The 14,508-nt window shown below is 49.0% G+C and overlaps 1 protein-coding gene across 1 annotated transcript; it reads left to right on the top strand.

Annotated features, from left to right (window-relative positions):
• The first annotated feature begins 3,610 nt into the window (after window positions 1–3,610).
• Window positions 3,611–10,956, top strand: PCYOX1L (prenylcysteine oxidase 1 like). Its single transcript, XM_017875822.1, has 5 exons — window positions 3,611–4,112; window positions 5,306–5,480; window positions 7,237–7,448; window positions 8,643–8,783; window positions 9,264–10,956. Exons 1-5 carry the CDS (start codon window positions 3,794–3,796, stop codon window positions 9,923–9,925), a joined length of 1,509 nt encoding a protein of 502 aa, XP_017731311.1. The 5' UTR covers window positions 3,611–3,793; the 3' UTR covers window positions 9,926–10,956.
• The last annotated feature ends 3,552 nt before the right edge of the window (window positions 10,957–14,508 follow it).

The raw sequence follows: 14,508 nt of genomic DNA, 5'->3' as shown, positions 1-14,508 counted from the left end.
CGCCTCCGTCGCCTCCCCCCCACCCAGGTCGATAGGAGACAGTCCTGACAGAGACAGAACACAAGGTCTGCTGGAGATGTGCTGACAGAACGGGGAACTTTTAGCAACAGTCTTTTTGTTTATTGTGCGTGTGGTTTCCCCAATACTTTATTTTGAAAATGTTCACAAGTACAGCAAGAATTTTATAGTGGTCATCTGTATACCCACCACCTACATTCTGCCATTAACTGCTACTATACTTGCTGTGTCACATAACTATCACGCACCGTTCTAGACACCCACGAATCCATCCTACATTTTGATGCATCTCCAAATAAATTGCAGACATCAGGACACCTCACTAAATACTTCATCGTGCATATCATTGACTAGAGTTTCATATGTGTTTACAGTTGCTTTTTTTTTCCTCCCTCAACGATTGTCATTTTAACTACATGACTCGTGAAGATTTTCAAGGCCCTCACACATAATATTCCCGCAGACAGAAATGCTGGGCTTCAGGGTGGGAGGACAAAGACCCTACTCCACTAGGCCCCTCTCCATGCACCCCAGTTGGCAGGAGTGCCTGGAACATCTCATAGAAGCATCACAAACTTACAGGGTCCAGTGCAGTGCTAAAGCTTCTTGTGTAGCAGAACCACAGCCCAGGCCATACAGGGTTAAGAAGACTGAAGCATGCCAGAAACCAGTTTGAGACTGAGAGATAAGGGCTTGCCAAGAAAAGGGAATCCTGAGGCTAGAGTGGCCCTCATGGAGAAGGTGGAGTTTGAGCCAGGCTTTGAAGGATGTGGAAGAGTTAGGCAGGCATTATCCATGAGTGACCATGTGTTCTCTCTCTGTCCTTAAATCATTTGAATACAGTGTGGCTAGGGGTAAGCAGAGTGTGCTGTGGGAATATGCAGGGCACTCCCCGTTTTCTTGGGAACAGGCAACAGGACAAGACATTTCTCACCATTGGGGAAGGGGCAGGACCTCCACCCAGCAGAATTGTGGCAACATGGAGCTTGGGACAGTTGGCAATGCCACGCTGCCCTTTACCTTTCTAGATTTTCCTCAGCCCTCTGACAGGAGCCTCTGTTCACCCTTGGTGGTTTGGACTCTACCCACAACAAGAATGCGGATTCCTGTTAGGATGGCTTAATCCTTGTGCTCCTGCAGGATCAAATCTGAAAACCCCCATGTGGCATCAGGACCCTCTAAACCCACCCATACAGTTCCACATGCTGTCCCTCTCATGCTGATCTCTTTGCAGAGTGTGCATGTCCTCTCACTGACAAAGCTGATTGTCCTCCAGCATCTTGCATGAAATCTTGTTTCCCCGAGAAGCCTGTGTCCCCACACCCTCTGGGGCAGAATTCACTCTTCCTCTTCAGGACCCCCTGGAACCCTGTTGCACTTCATCATGGGTTGTCCTAGCTCATTGTGTGCAGGAGTCTGTCTGCCCAATCCTTGCTGGGCTGCTGGATTTTTCTTTGGGGCAAAAGCTTATTGGATTTTTTTTGTGCCCCAGGACATCTTACTGTGAATTAGAGAATGGGTGTCAGTTGTGTTAAATGAGCTGGTTCACAATGAAGTGGTGTCTTCTGCTTCCTGATCTTGGGCAGCTTCTAGGCCTTAATATCAGTTTCTCTGAAAAAATGGGTAATTTGGGACTCTTTGCACATGGAGGGGATGGGAGCACAGTGGTTAAGATAAAAAGGTTATGTGCTGTCTTGGAAGTGGCTTTGTAAGTACTGAGAGAGGAAGTGGTTTATTCTTTCAACACAGGAAAAATACTTCATGAACTCTACTGTCTGCCAGGATCTGGGGACATAGTGACCATGCGCTCTCTCTCTGTCCTTAAATAACTTGACTACAGTACAGCTAAGCAGAGTGTGCTGTGGGAATATGCAGGAGGAACACCTGACTCCCCTCAGGTGGGTCAGTCAAGCCAAGTAATAGGTGACATCTGAGGGCTGTTGAAGCCAGTGAGACACAGGGTGATGGCACTCCTATCAAAGGGAAGAGCTTGGGCAAAGGCCCAGGATGAGAGAACAAAGCTATGCACCCACAATAAGAGGAGCCTAGACAGACGAGAAGGTGACATCTTGGGAGGGTAGGGCAGGAAGTGGAATAAGTAAGCAGAGGCCAGATCATAGAGAACCTGGTGCTGTCTGAGGATTGCCTGTGACTTCCTGGCAGGAGCTGGTACTCTTTGGGTCCAAATGGGTCCAGTAAAGGACAAATTACACCAGATTTATTTCATTTTCTTTTTGGGTAAGGCCTCCGGACTGTCTGATGTGAGGAAAGTGGTGTTTCAGATACATGGTTGGCAAAAATTATAGGTAGGGTGGTAGTCCAGTTCAGTAGCTTCATAGCTAGTTTATAGTTCTCTCACAGGACTGTTTAATGATTAGTGTCAGGCCAGGCACAGTGTTTAATGCCTGTAATTCCAGAACTTTGGGAGGCCAAGGCGGGAGGATCACTTGAGCTCAGGGGTTCAAGACCAGCCTGAGCAACATGGTGAAACCTCATCTCTACAAAAAATATGTTGGGCATGGTGGCATGTGCCTGTAGTCTCAGCTGCTTGGGAGCCTGAAGGTTTGCAGTGAGCCGATATGCCACTACACTGCAGCCTGGGCAACAGAGCCAGATCCTATTTCAAAAAAAAAAAAACAAGATTGATGTCTGTCCGGGCAGTGGTTTCCTAGCAGCACCTCCAAGCACTGTCCCATGAAACATTTTTACCAGTGACTTGGATGAGAATACTGATGGCATGTAAACCAAGTTTGCAAATAACAGGAAGGCAGGAGGTACAGTAAAGACAGTGCATGATAAGACTCAAAAAAGCTGAAACTTTGTAACAAGAATTCAAACTGGAGTATAGTGTCCTATAGGGTAATGAGCAATCCATCATAAGGTACATTCCAGTCTTTTTTTTTTTTTTTTTTAGAGGGAGTTTTGCTCTTGTTGCCCAGGCTGGAGTGCAATGGCACGATCTTGGCTCACCGCAACCTCCGCCTCCCAGGTTCAAGCAAGTCTCCTGCCTCAGCCTCCCAAGTAGCTGGGATTGCAGGCATGCGCCACCACGCCCAGCTAATTTTGTATTTTTAGTAGAGACAGGGTTGGTCAGGCTGGTCTTCAACTCTCGACTTCAGGTGATCTGCTCCCGCCTCAGCCTTCCAAAGTGTTTTGATTACAGGTGTGAACCACCACGTCTGTCAGATGCATTCCAGTCTTCACAAACACAGACACAAAGATGATTTAAGTGTCCAGTAATAGGTTGGACTAGACCAGGAGTTGGTATGCTTTTTCTGTAAATGGCCAGAGAGTAAATATTTTAGGCTTTTCAGGCCATGAAGTCTCTGTTGCAGCTACTCAGCTCTGCCTAAAATGAAAACAGTCATAGACAGTGATTGAAAGAGCAACATGACTGTGTTTCAATAAAACTTTAATTTGCAAAAACGGACATCTGCCTGAATTTGGCCTGCAGGCTGTAGTTTGCTAATCCCTGGATTAAGGCATGGTTTCCAAACACTGATCACTGAACAGAACTGGTCAGTAACTTTTAACGATGCATAGTGAAATAAGAAAATTAGAAGCAAGGTAGTAAGTTTTATATAAAACTAAATTTATTCTCTTTAATTGGTCATTCTGACTTTCAGTATTCTTTGCTGGTCTTTTGCTACTGAAATACCTTTTTCTTTATGAAATGAAGGTATAGTAGGTGGCAGTTTTCAGGTTTGCCTTTGCTTATTAATAGCTCTACTGACAACTCAGTCTGCAGATTTCCTTTTGGAAATGTCATAAGCCTATGAAATTTAAGCACCTGGGAACTACCAGTGCAGGAGGATACAGTGTGAACTGCAGCCTCTCACTCTCATGTTCTGTCTCTCTCCTTCCCTACCTCCCGGGCCTGCTAACAGCGGTGGTTGGGGCCGGGATCGGGGGCTCTGCCGTGGCCCATTTCCTCCAGCAACACTTTGGACCTCGGGTGCAGATCGATGTGTATGAGAAGGGAACCGTGGGTGGCCGCCTGGCCACCATCTCAGTCAACAAGCAGCACTATGAGAGCGGGGCTGCCTCCTTCCACTCCCTGAGCCTGCACATGCAGGACTTCGTCAAGCTGCTGGGTGAGTGGTCAGTCCTGGGGCTCCAGTGCCCAGCGCCCTGGGGCTGGTGACAGCACTGGGCCCTTCTCAGACTTCCCAGACTGTCAAGGCCGGAAGGTCATGTGGCCCAATCTCCTCATTTTACAGATGGAGCAACAGAGACAAGAGAGGGGAAGGAACTTGCCTGAGGTTACACAGTGAGTTAGTTGCAGAGCCGGGATTAGAACTCAGGTTTGACTCCTAGGCCGGTTTCTTTCCCTGTCAATTTACTGCCTCTAAATAATCGTGATTATATCACCTTCCACATGCTGGTACTTGCCGGGCACCTTCTGGGTGGTAGGTAGACATTACCTCAGATCCCCCCTACCAACCTGCAAGATGAGCGTTATGTCTCCTCTTAAGGCAACTGAGGCTCAGAAAATGTATAGATTTAAGCTAAAGCCATTACAGCAAGAAAGGTGGGATTCAAACCCAGCAGCATCTGTCAAATACACATTCTGTTTGATGCAGAAACTCCACTTCTCAGAAGTGATGCTACAGGTGGTCTTACAGATGTGCACAGTAGCACAGATACCAAGTTATTCATTACAGCATTGTTTGTAATAGCAGAAGGCTGAAAGTATCCTGCCTATCCACTAGGACCTGGGGTTAAACAAATTATTGTATAACTATACAATAGGCTGTTCAGCAGTCAGAATGGGGAAGTCTTTATGCCCAGATATAGGACAATCTCCAAGATATAGTGTACTGTTAAAGTGGAGAGCAGTGTGTGTAGTATGTGGGCGTGGGGAAGGAACAAGTCATAACAGCTCTATCTGTATTTAGGAGTCCAGTGCTCTGTCAAGTTGCAGAGTGCAGGATGGCTGTAAGGAGCTAGGATGACTTCAGTGTAATCTCAGGGCCCAAGGCCACCATCTCAGAACAAGCCCAGTGGCTCTCAGCCCCTGGACATTCTGGGATAAAATCGGAATTTCCCTCACTTGTGGATCCTCTTGGGGGAAAAAAATGTAAAATGTCACATTATTTTCATTTTCATGTTTTTATTGACTAGGTAGTCCAAACATTTTCCCAGTGCATCTGTTTACTGTTTATAAACAAGCAGCACAAATGAACAAACCATAGTGTTTGCATTTCCTTTAATGGAGCAGTCCATTTGCGTCAAGAAGGCCCCAAGTCTTGGAGGGAACCTGAGGGGCTCCTCTTTGTCTCTGCAGGGCTGAGGCACCGGCGCGAGGTGGTGGGCAGGAGCGCCATCTTCGGTGGGGAGCATTTCGTGCTAGAGGAGACCGACTGGTACCTGCTGAACCTCTTCCGCCTCTGGTGGCACTACGGCATCAGCTTCCTGAGGCTGCAGATGTGGGTGGAGGAGGTCATGGAGAAGTTCATGAGGTAGGGCTGGCGGAGCTGTGGGGATGGCGTTCCACGGGGACCAAGAAGAGGTGGGGGAGGAACCAGCTTGACTGTACATTGTGAAAAAGGAAAAGGTCCTTGCTGAATGGAGCCAGCACAATTCAGTGCAGGCTCAGAGCAAGCCCCTGGCGTGAGGAATGGCCATGTTTCGTGCAGTAATGGTCTCCCTAATATTGTCACACTGACACTCATTTTCTTACCCTCTGCTACACTGATGCTAATAAAAGCGTGGGTTGCAAACTCAGTCACTTAACGAGGGCTGAACTGGGATGTGAGTCATTGAATCAGCAGGTGGAAAAGAGCAGAACAAGGCCCCCTCTGAAGGAGATAGCCAGCCCTCCATGGCAGCCGTCTGCAGCCAGCCGTGTACAATGCCCACCTCATGTGGCTAGATCTACTCACTTTTCAGAAGAAGCTAGAAATCCAGAGTTGTATGTGAAAACTTTCAGTTTTTCAACATTTGCAACCAATTCATCTTGTAAGCCAAATGAAACACATCTGTAGGGCAGATGCAGCCTGTGGACCACTCATTTGCAAATTTTGTTGTCCTCATTTTTCCATCTAGAATAAACACCTTTCTTCACCACTCCTCCTATCCTTGGGCTCCAGCCCCCTCCCCATCACCTTTGGTCCCAGATATGGAGGGCAAGTGGTCTGTTCTCTCCCTGTTCATTCACTCACCAAGCTGTCACTTCACCTTTCCCCAAAGTCCCTCCCGAAGGTGCTCACTGCTTCCAGCCTAAGGTGCAGGGGCTGCTCCCCGGACCCCATCACTGTGTGCCTCCCTTCAGTGTCAGACACTCAAGTGTGGCATGTGCCCTCCTTCCCTGGTTCCTGGCATTTCTCCACTCCCTTCCCATTCTATAACTCTGCTGTTTATAGCACTTCTTCCTTATATTCTCCAGATGTCACCCGAAGCTTATTTCCGTACCTCTCTTTCTGATGTTTTTCTCCCTTGTCAATTATATCCAGACCAATAATCTTGACTTCTGCGTTTTATGGGAAATGACTTCTCCCTCTCAGCCCTAGTTTCCTCTTCACTTCCAGACCCACATTTCTACTTTCTGGACACTCCATCTGGTGTCCTGTTGATAACCAAACTCAACATATTTACAAAAGAAGCCCTAGAATGGGCAACATTTCAAAGGCCTCCCAGTCAGGAAATTCATCAGTGGTTCCAATCCATGCTAGTGAGATTGCATGACTGATAGAGCGACAGGACATGAGCCGGGGGTGAGTGGGAGCCCTGTCAGATCAAGCCAGAGGAGAGGACAGGCTGGACTGGCAGAGAAGGTGACAGTATCGGCATGAAGTTGCAACGTGCCATCGGGTCCTAGAAGCTGTGGCACAGCCGATGCTGTTGGAGAAGGAGATGTGTCAGCAGGGGTGGGCCGTAGCCCACAGCCTGGCAGTCCCAGCTGGGGGAAGAAAGGGTTATGAACTATGACCTCAGGCAGGGAGTGGCTCAGAGCATTGATACAGTTGTTATTGCAGCATAGCTGTGATGTAAAGCCAGGCCTAGAAGGATTCCATACCTCCACACTCCCTTTAGGTGGGGCAGGCCTGCCACAGTCAGAGAAAAGGTGCCAGGGAACATAACCAGCCTCCTCTCCCACTGCTCCATGTAGAGGAAGTGATGGGTTCCTGGTGGGCCTCCCAGGCACTGTGACCCAGGGGCAGGTGGTCAGGCAAAAAGCCTTCCTGCGCAAGGACTCCAGTTCTATGTGTCTTCTAGGATCTATAAGTACCAGGCCCATGGCTATGCCTTCTCGGGTGTGGAGGAGCTGCTCTACTCACTGGGGGAGTCCACCTTTGTCAACATGACCCAGCACTCTGTGGCCGAGTCCCTGCTGCAGGTGGGCGTCACGCAGCGCTTTATTGATGACGTCGTTTCTGCTGTCCTGCGGGCCAGCTATGGCCAGTCAGCAGCGATGCCCGCTTTTGCAGGTGAACGTCCAACCCTTGAGCTGCCTACCTGCCCCTCCTCCACCCAAGGTGCTCAGAATGGGCTGGGGGTCCCCATGATAACCTCGCCTTTATCCAGCTCATTACAGTTACATAGGCACTCTGCTGCCCCATCCTATCTGATTCTGGCACTGGCTGTGAATTGGCAGGAGATAGTATCACCCCACTTCACAGACAGTGAAAGCAAGGCTCAGATCACAGGTCCAGTGTGCTTCTACCACTCCCAATTGCCTCAATCCCTTGCATGCGTGTAAATGTTAGAGCTGAGATAATGCTCTGCTCTCTACACTTTGGTTTCAAGAACTGCCCTGTTGAGGCCTTTGAGCCACTGTTAGAGCACCTCCTCTTCCCAGCTCTTCATTGGGGTGCCTGGGCCTGTGTGTAGCTCCGTGTCTGCTAGCACAGACTACAAGAGTGGAGAATGCAGGCTTCACAAGAGCAGGAATGCTTGTCTGTTGTTCCCTGATACATTGCAAACACAGAACAGTGCCTAGGTCATACTAGACACTTGGGATATTTTTGTTAAATGGATGCAAAGGTTTACAATAACAAGCACCTCCCTTGTACCCTTGATACTGTTCATCTGGCTCTGTACATGCTGGCTTCTTCTCAGCCTTCAGGCCCTGCCTCAGTGTCCCCTCAGTGTGGCTTCTCTGCCCACTCTTTCTTGTGTGTCTCCTTCACAGCATTTTTGTCTAGAGATATATAGAATTCACATACCACATAATTCACCCATTTCAGTTGCACAATTCAGTGGTTTTTAGCACATTTGGAGTTCTGAAACCATCACCACAGTCAATTTTAGGACATTTTTGTCATCCCAAAAAGAAACCTCTTGCCCTTTAGCCCTCACTTTCCCAGCACCCACCAGCCTCCCAGCCCTGGGCAGCTACAGATCTGCTGTTTCTGAGGATTTGCCTAGTCTGGGTGTTCTGCGTAGAATAGACCTCACAATATATGGGCTGTGGAATTTGGCTCTTTCATTGAGCACAGTGTCTTCCCCCCATAGCGTTGTGCACTTCGTTGTACTTACTTGTATGTTTGCCATCTCCCCACGCCCATGGTTGGGAGAGTTTTGCTCTGACAGGGAGGCACGGTCGAATAGTACTGGACTCCCCAGCCCTCCCCCCCCACGGCCCTGACAACCTATCAGCACCCCCTTCCCGCTTTGCCCAGGAGCCATGTCACTAGCCGGGGCCCAAGGCAGCCTGTGGTCTGTGGAAGGAGGCAATAAGCTGGTTTGTTCCGGTTTGCTGAAGCTCACCAAGGCCAATGTAATCCATGCCACAGTGACCTCCGTGACCCTGCACAGCACAGGTGAGTAGACAGGGCAGGAGCGGGCAGGTGTGCCATTCTCAGTGAGTGGACAGACACTTCTGCCTCCTTTGTACCTCAGCTCTGGTCTGTGATCCCCCTGGGGAGTATGTCCGAAAAAGCATTGAGAAGCCCCAACCTGGCCAGGTGACACTAGAGGGTGCTGTTTTCCCAATTCAAATGTCAGAGCCAGAAAACTGAGACTTCTATCAACCCAGCCTTTTTCTGTTGACAAATGAGGACTTTGAATGATAGCCTTGCCCAAGCCTCCCAGCTGGCCAGCGGCAGAAGCAGAGCAGAAACTGAGTCTCCTGACTCCATGCCCCTTGCTTCCTCTGCAGCTGCATCAGCATGGAGAGGCCAGGACCCACCATCTAGACAGCCCTGCTGCACCCGGAGTAGAACCTCAATGCTGGGCCCCAGTAGGGAGTTCAGTGGGTAGGAGCCAAAGGAAAGTTAACTTTTGTGCTCTTTTGTTTCCAGAGGGGAAAGCCCTGTACCAGGTGGCGTATGAGAATGAGGTAGGCAACAGCTCTGACTTCTATGACATCGTGGTCATTGCCACCCCCCTGCACCTGGACAACAGCAGCAGCAACTTAACATTTGTAGGCTTCCACCCGCCCATTGATGACCTGCAAGGCTCTTTTCAGCCCACCGTCGTCTCCTTGGTCCACGGCTACCTCAACTCTTCCTACTTCGGTTTCCCAGACCCTAAGCTTTTCCCATTTGCGAACATCCTTACCACAGATTTCCCCAGCTTCTTCTGCACTCTGGACAACATCTGCCCTGTCAACATCTCTGCCAGCTTCCGGCGAAAGCAGCCCCAGGAGGCAGCTGTTTGGCGAGTCCAGTCCCCCAAGCCACTCTTTCGGACCCAGCTAAAGACCCTCTTCCGTTCCTATTACTCAGTGCAGACAGCTGAGTGGCAGGCCCATCCCCTCTATGGCTCCCGCCCCACGCTCCCGAGGTTCGCACTCCATGACCAGCTCTTCTACCTCAATGCCCTGGAGTGGGCGGCCAGCTCCGTGGAGGTGATGGCCGTGGCTGCCAAGAATGTGGCCTTGCTGGCTTACAACCGCTGGTACCAGGACCTAGACAAGATTGATCAAAAAGATTTGATGCACAAGGTCAAGACTGAACTGTGAGGGCTCTGGGGAGAGCCTGGGAACTTTCATCCCCCACTGAAAATGGATCACACCCCACAGCAGCCCAGGACTGAATAAGCCATGCTCGCCCACCAGGCCTCTTTCTGACCCCTTATGTATCAAGTGTCTTTTCCCTCCAGTATGGGGTCCAGGTGGCCTACTGTCTGCCTATCTTAAGGGTCCACACGGTGGCTGCTGCTTTTTTTTTAAGGGGGAAAGTAAGAAAAGGGAAGGAAATCCAAGCCAGTATATTTGTTTTATTTATTTTTTTTTTAAGAAGAAAAAAGTTCGTCTTCACAAGGTGCTTCAGACTTGGTTTTTTAGCTAGAAACCAGAAGACTACGGGAGGGAATGTAAGTCAGAGAACTGTGAGTCTAATTTTATTAATGTTTTTTTCACTACCTACTCCCACAATGGACAATCAATTGAGGCAAACTACAATAAAACATTTACAACCAGATGGTTACAAGTAAAGCAGAAGGGAAGATCAGAAAACCTAAGAAATGATCATAGCTCCTGTTTACTGTGGACTTGCTAGATTTGAGGTACCTCGTTCAGAACTCACTAGTCACCTTCTCGAAGCCTGTCAACATCACTGCACATTGGAGGAGATGACTGTGGTAGGACCCAAGGAAGAGACATGTGCCTGAACAGTCGTCACTGTATTTCCAAGCTTCCTGGCAACCAGTGAGAAAAGAGAAACATGCGAGGCTGTAGGAAGAGGGAAGCTTTTCCTTTTCACCTACAGGAATTAACCATTCTCTTCCTTATGCAAAGATTGAGGAATGCAACAATATAAAGAAGACAAGTCCCCAGATGGGTAGGGAGCAGTATATCTCACCCCTAGATGTTCATTCCAGCAGAAGAAAAAGAAAAGAAGGTGTTGGGGTAGGATTCTTCAGAGGTTACCCTGGTACTTTCTCATCAGACACTAGCTTGAAGTAAGAGGAGAATTATGCTTTGCTTTGCTTTTCTACAAACCCTTAAAAATCACTTGTTTTAGAAAAGAAAGTAAAAGCCCTTTTCATTCCTTTTGGACCTGTTCTTTTCTGTAATGGAAGAGCTAAGTCTTAGGTGCCCAGGGACCAACCACTACATTAGTATCTCCTGGGGAAGGGGAGGGAGCCTTGAGAAAGATGCAGATGCCGAAGTCCTACCAGACTTGCTAAGTCAGGCTTTAGGGAAAGGGCCTGGGTGCCCAGAGTAACAACACTGCCAAATGCAGGGGCAAAATACCCTTCCAGTTGGTGGAGGCCCAAACTGGCTCTAAGGTGGTTTTTACTGTGCCAGGGTGATGGTAATGGCAGTGAAGGAAAGTACAAGTAGTGTGCACTTATTGATAACTATAGAAATTATGAAACTGACACATCAGTAAGAAGACTTTTTTATTTTTTTGAGACAGAGTTTCATTCTTGTTCTCCTGGCCATAGTGCAATGGCGTGATCTTGGCTCACTGCATTCTCCATCTCCTGGGTTCAAGCAATTCTCGTGCCTCAGCCTCCCGAGTAACTGGGATTATAGGCACCTGCCACCATGCCTGGCTAGTTTTTTGTATTTTTAGTAGAGATGGGGTTTCGTCATGTTGGCTGGGCTGGTCTTAAACTCCTAGCCTTGGTGATCCACCTGCCCCTGGCCTCCCAAAGTGCTGGGATTATAGATGTGAGCCACCGCCCCCAGCCAAGTAAGAAGACTTTTGATGAAGAAGTAGAAAACATTGACTTAAGCAATAAAAGTTTTGTTAGTTATCATGGCTTTAAAGTCTAGGCATAGAGCACCGTGCAGTCTCACAGTTCCATGATTTCTCTCGTGGTCAAAGATGGCTGCCAACAGCTCCCAGGAAGAGAAAGTCTTCTCTCGTAAGCAATGAACCAGATTTTGGGCTCGGCCAGTTGGACCACCCCTGAACCAATTCCTGTGGTCAAGGGAATGCCACATGCTAATTGGTCAGATACGAGACCAGTAACTATGGTGCAGGCAGGGAGGGTGTGAGATTAAGCTGATTGGCTTAGAGCAGTCAGGTCCTATCCCTGGAGCAGAAGTGGTCTCATCCAAACTTCAAGGTCAAAGGGGGAAAGGGTATTGGAGAGAGAGAGGCACAATGTCAGCCACATGCAAATGGGGCTCTCAAGTCCAGTGAAATCGAAGTGTGTAATGGTGTCTTTTCATGGTCTGTTTGAAATGAGGATGGCATGCGCTGTCATGGTGTAATTAATGATTGATACTGACCCAGCACTGGACAATACAAAACTTATCCCTGATAACCACCCCCTCCCTTGCATCCCTACAGAGAATATGTGCACAGAAGACACAAACCAAGGCAGTTAACATTCGATCCTCAGTCCTTGGCTGGGCTTTGGCTCCATGGCCAATCATGACTGCATTGGAACTGGCTATGTCCTTCAGAAACCTCCTTTACCTGAGTAGGCCCAAACAGCTCAGAACCAAAGCCAGCCAAAATGCCCACACTCCCTGCCTCCCCAAGCCCAAACCTGATTCCTTGGAGGCAGGGAGGAAAGAACAGATTCCAGAAATGAGAACCAACAGGAAGCCTTTGCCCCAGGGCTCACCCCAGCCTTCTCAGGCCTGGACATAAGCCCCCAGCAGCTCACGGACCCCTGGAAGAAGAGAGCATTTGCAAAGACAGCCAAACAAAACAGGAAAAGGGCCACACATCCTCAGTCCTGGATGCAGCACAGTAGACGTATAATATCCTTCATGGGAACTCTGCCTCCTGGAGCAGGTGACCCAAGCAAAATTTCAGGACTTTGGGGGATAAGGGGCAGCTGTAGAGGGTAGAATGGTGGTGGGTGATTGGCAGTGGCGAACCAGGGAGGTTGGTAAGGAATTCTTTGCTCTGACCCACCTATGAAGGCATAATAGAGGGAAGCAGGAGGCAGATCTTGGGCTCCCCCTAGAGGCGACTGTGCACTCATTCAAACACCGCGCCCCTGTGCGCACGGGACACTGCCAGGTGCTGGAGGTGCAGCGCTGAGCAAGGGATAAGGCCCCTGTCTCGTGGAGTGCGAGCTTCTCGCTAGAGGAGGCAAACATGAAACACACTTAGACTCAGACCAAAGGAAGTTCCAGGGTGCTGTGTAGAGCCAGCTCTCCAACGGATCTGAGCTTCCTGCTGCTGCCTTTAAACTGGGAGCATGGAAAGAGCCAGCTGGGACTCGGAGCTCCGGCAGTGGCCAGCCCAGCCACCAAGGCCAAGCTTCTAAGTCACAGAATGGTAAGCCTGGAAAAGACCCTGGAGATCCCCAAATCCCATTTGTTCATTTCACAGATGAGGAATCTAAAGCCCAGAAGGAGGAAAAGGCATCATCCGTATGAAGCTAGCTGGTGTTTATGGAGCATGTGGGGGCTCCTGATGCTTGGGTAGAAGTAAGACACCCCCCTCCTACCACAATGAGGGGTTTCCCCACCAGCCCCACTGCCCCAGAGCACCTAGGGTCTCCCAGGACTACAAGCCACCCTCCTGCAGCTCAATTCTTCCCACACCCTCACCCCACAGAAAGGGCTTGGAAACTGTGGGCCCTTCGTGTGGGGCTGAAGTCTTAAGACCTGGAGAGCAGCCCCAAGGGTGGAGAAGCGGCTGCTGAAGGGATCAGCAGGCACTGGCACAGGAAGTCTGTTTTCCATGTGTCTGGAACCCAGCCGAAGCTTCCCGGGGTAATTTTAACCAGTATCCACTCTAGAACAATACCAAAAAAGGTAAGTTACTTACCACCCCAGGCAGGCACATACCTAATCATTGGCCTTTCATGAATTAGACCCTTAAGACATTCAGAGCTAAAACTGCTTTAAGCACTAAAGTTAGAGCAGCCAAGCCAGGTATTCCTGTCCTGGGCCATTGGCCCTTTTATTAAAGTTAACTCTAAAGTGCTAGCTATTCTTACCCTCAGAATATAGTCTGAGCCCCTCAGCTGTCTTGTGGGAGAGAAGGTATTTTTAGACCCTACAACAGCTGATTTGGGATTTGCTGCAGGGGTTAGAGGGCCCAGGGGGAAGATTGAATTGCTAGGGGCAAAGGGGAAGTGGGGAATTGCATCCAGGGGTCACGAGTCAGCACAGCACGGACTTTAGCATATATCAGTCCACGCTGCTGTTTTTGGCTTTTTTTTTTTTTTTTTTTTTTTTTTTTTTAACAGTCTCACTCTGTCACCTAGGGTGGAGTCATGGCTAACTGCAGCCTCAACCTCCCTAGGCTCAAGTGATCCTTCCACCTCAGCCTCTCGAACAGCTGGGACTACAGGCGCGTGCCACCATGCTCGGCTAATTTTTGTATTTTTTTATAGAGACGAGGTTTTGCCATGTTTCCCAGACTGGTCTCAAATTCCTGAGACTCAAGAAATCTGCCTGCCTCAGCTTCCCGAACTGCTGGTATGACAGGAGTAAGCCAGCACACTGCCATTTTTGATCAGCAGAGTATCTTGATATAAGCCAGTGTCCACACCAGCAGCACCAGCATCACCTGGGAACCACCATTTATATATTAGAAATGCAAGAAAAACACTGCAAAAAAAAATGCAAAGTATCAGCCTCCACCTGAATCAGAAACTCTAGATGTGGGGCCCTGCAAG

The sequence above is a fragment of the Rhinopithecus bieti genome, unplaced genomic scaffold, assembly GCF_001698545.2.
Source record: "Rhinopithecus bieti isolate Rb0 unplaced genomic scaffold, ASM169854v2 scaffold_7673, whole genome shotgun sequence".
NCBI lineage: Eukaryota > Metazoa > Chordata > Mammalia > Primates > Cercopithecidae > Rhinopithecus > Rhinopithecus bieti.
Note: the sequence above shows the minus strand (reverse complement) of the source record. Positions and strands in the feature narration are given on the sequence as shown.